This window comes from Scylla paramamosain, unplaced genomic scaffold (genome assembly GCF_035594125.1).
Source record: "Scylla paramamosain isolate STU-SP2022 unplaced genomic scaffold, ASM3559412v1 Contig5, whole genome shotgun sequence".
NCBI classification, from domain to species: Eukaryota; Metazoa; Arthropoda; class Malacostraca; order Decapoda; family Portunidae; genus Scylla; species Scylla paramamosain.
Genome location: NW_026973670.1, coordinates 707,501 through 710,000, shown reverse-complemented (window position 1 = coordinate 710,000; position 2,500 = coordinate 707,501). Strand labels below are relative to the sequence as shown.

Sequence of the window (2,500 nt, the reverse complement as noted above, 5' to 3'; positions counted from 1 at the left end):
TTTTATTAATTTATTATTTTTTTCTTTATTTAATTATTTTTTTTCCACAAACATTTTGCTTTTCTGCTTGTCTGTCTGTCTGTCTGTCTGTCTGTCTGTCTGTCTGTCTGTGTGTGTGTGTGTGTGTGTGTTATTATTATTATTATTATTATTATTATTATTATTATTATTATTATTATTATTATTATTATTATTATTATTATTATTATTATTTCTACTACTACTACTACTACTACTACTACTACTACTACTACTACTACTACTACTACTACTACTACTGCTACTACTACTGTATAATTATTGAAGTAAAGTTATATGAACCCTACTACAACTACTACTACTACTACTACTACTACTACTACTATTTCAGGAGGAAGGAGGAGAGGAAGAGGAGGAGGGTCTTCTGAAGCTTGCCTCCATAAGAAGACAGTTTGAGAAGAAGGAAGAGGAGGAGGAGGAGGAGGAGGAACAGGAGGAGGAGGAGGAGGAGGAGGAAGAGAAGAAGGAAGAGAAGAAGGAGGAAGAGGAGAAAAAAGAAAAGGTTTGTTTGTGTGTTTGTTCTCTCTTCACTACTACTACTACTACTACTACTACTACTACTACTACTACTACTACTACTACTACTACTACTACTAATATTGTTTTTATTGACTTACAGTTAGAGATGGCTTCCTCATCTCCCCTCCCCTCTCGTAGGCCTACCCTAAACCGCAGCTTCCGTAAGTACTACTACTACTACTCCTACTACTACTACTACTACTACTACTACTACTACTACTGATTTAAACTTATGTTACACACAGGTCGCATTTGCAAATTTAGACATCTTCGTGGGTCACCGGGTCACAAGACGACATGCATTGACAACCTTCGTGACCTTTGTCGGACTGTTCCGAGTGAGAGTGATGGTCTTGCAGGTGAGAGAGAGAGAGAGAGAGAGAGAGAGAGAGAGAGAGAGAGAGAGAGAGGGGTAGCTAAAATAATGATAAATATTGTTTTAATTTATATGTATTTTCTAGTGAATAATAATAATAATAATAATAATAATAATAATAATAATAATAATAATGATAATAATAATTAATTGTCACCTATTTTTCAGGGTGTGACAAATTTTCCAGCAGGTAATAACATAAAGAGCCATTTTGATTCACAGCTAACAAGAGTGACTTATTTTCCAACCTTTGAGAATGACTAACAATATTTCTGCATTACTGACAGGAGAAACACTTTTAAAAGGCTCTAGTTGAAGTTGTAAGGGTTTTTAAGGGTGTTTTTAAGGTTCCAGTGACAGATTAACAACATTTCTGCATTACTGACAGGAGAAATGCTCTTTTAAAAGGCTCTAGTTGAAGTTGTAAGGGTTTTTAAGGGTGTTTTTAAGGTTCCAGTGACAGATTAACAACATTTCTGCATTACTGACACGAGAAACACTCTTTTAAAAGGCTCTAGTTGAAGTTGCAAGGGTTTTTAAGGGTGTTTTTAAGGTTCCAGTGACAGATTAACAACATTTCTGCATTACTGACACGAGAAATGCTCTTTTAAAAGGCTGTAGTTGAAGTTGTAAGGGTTTTTAAATGTGTTTTTAAGGTTCCAGTGACAGATTAACAACATTTCTGCATTACTGACACGAGAAACACTCTTTTAAAAGGCTCTAGTTGAAGTTGTAAGGGTTTTTAAGGGTGTTTTTAAGGTTCCAGTGACAGATTAACAACATTTCTGCATTACTGACACGAGAAACACTTAGCTATCTCTGTGGCTTTAACAAATTAGTGTTCAGAGAGAGAGAGAGAGAGAGAGAGAGAGAGAGCAGAACATTTTCAAGAGTGTTGTGACCTAACCTAACCTCACCTAGCTAGCACTTGACCCCTGGTGACCTAACCTAACCAAACCGAAGCCGAGAACCTTGTAAATTATAAAGAAAACAAAATTTTTACAATGTCACCTGACCTGACCTTCTGACCCCCCCCGTAGCGAACCAGAAGTGGGTAGCTGTGGCGTTGAGTGGTGCAGGTGGTAGAGTGGCTGTCCTCAACCACACAAACCCTGGTAGACTGGTTGAAGGAGTCATCCCATCCCTCGTCAATTCAAACAGCATCACCGATTTTGCGTTCGATCCATTCAACACTAACCTTCTTGCTGTCGGTGAGTTTTGGGGTCTTTTGCGGTGTTTTCAGTGTGTGTTGCAGTGTTTTGGGGTGTTTTGAGTGTGTTTTGAGTGTGTTTTGCAGTGTGTTTGGTTTTTTTTTTGGGTGTTTTTGTTTTTTTTTTGGGTGTTTTGGTGTGTTTTTGGGTGTTTTTGGGTGTTTTTGGGTGTTTTGGGATGTTTTGGGATGTTTTGAGTGTGTTTTTGGGGTGTGTTTTTTTTTTTTTTGGTGTTTTTGGGTTTTTTTTGGGTGTTTTTTGGTGTTTTTGGGTGTTTTGAGTGTTTTGGGGTGTTTTGAGTGTGTTTTGGGGTGTTTTGAGTGTGTTTTGGGTGTTTTTGGGTTTTTTGAGGTGT

General features: G+C 37.2%; 1 protein-coding gene across 8 annotated transcripts in view; it reads left to right on the top strand.

Annotated features, from left to right (window-relative positions):
* The window catches only part of LOC135096603 (coronin-7-like), a 21,081-nt gene that overhangs the window by 10,583 nt on the left and 7,998 nt on the right, over positions 1-2,500 (top strand). For 6 of the 8 annotated variants that reach the window (XM_063998227.1, XM_063998228.1, XM_063998229.1 and 3 more), the window contains 4 exons: positions 371-541; positions 659-719; positions 804-917; positions 1,975-2,145. In XM_063998227.1, the coding sequence (XP_063854297.1) occupies positions 371-541; positions 659-719; positions 804-917; positions 1,975-2,145 (517 nt within the window). Of the gene's footprint in view, positions 1-370; positions 542-658; positions 720-803; positions 918-1,102; positions 1,125-1,974; positions 2,146-2,500 lie in introns of those variants that run through there. The other 2 variants (XR_010264850.1, XM_063998232.1) reach the window with 2 other exon arrangements.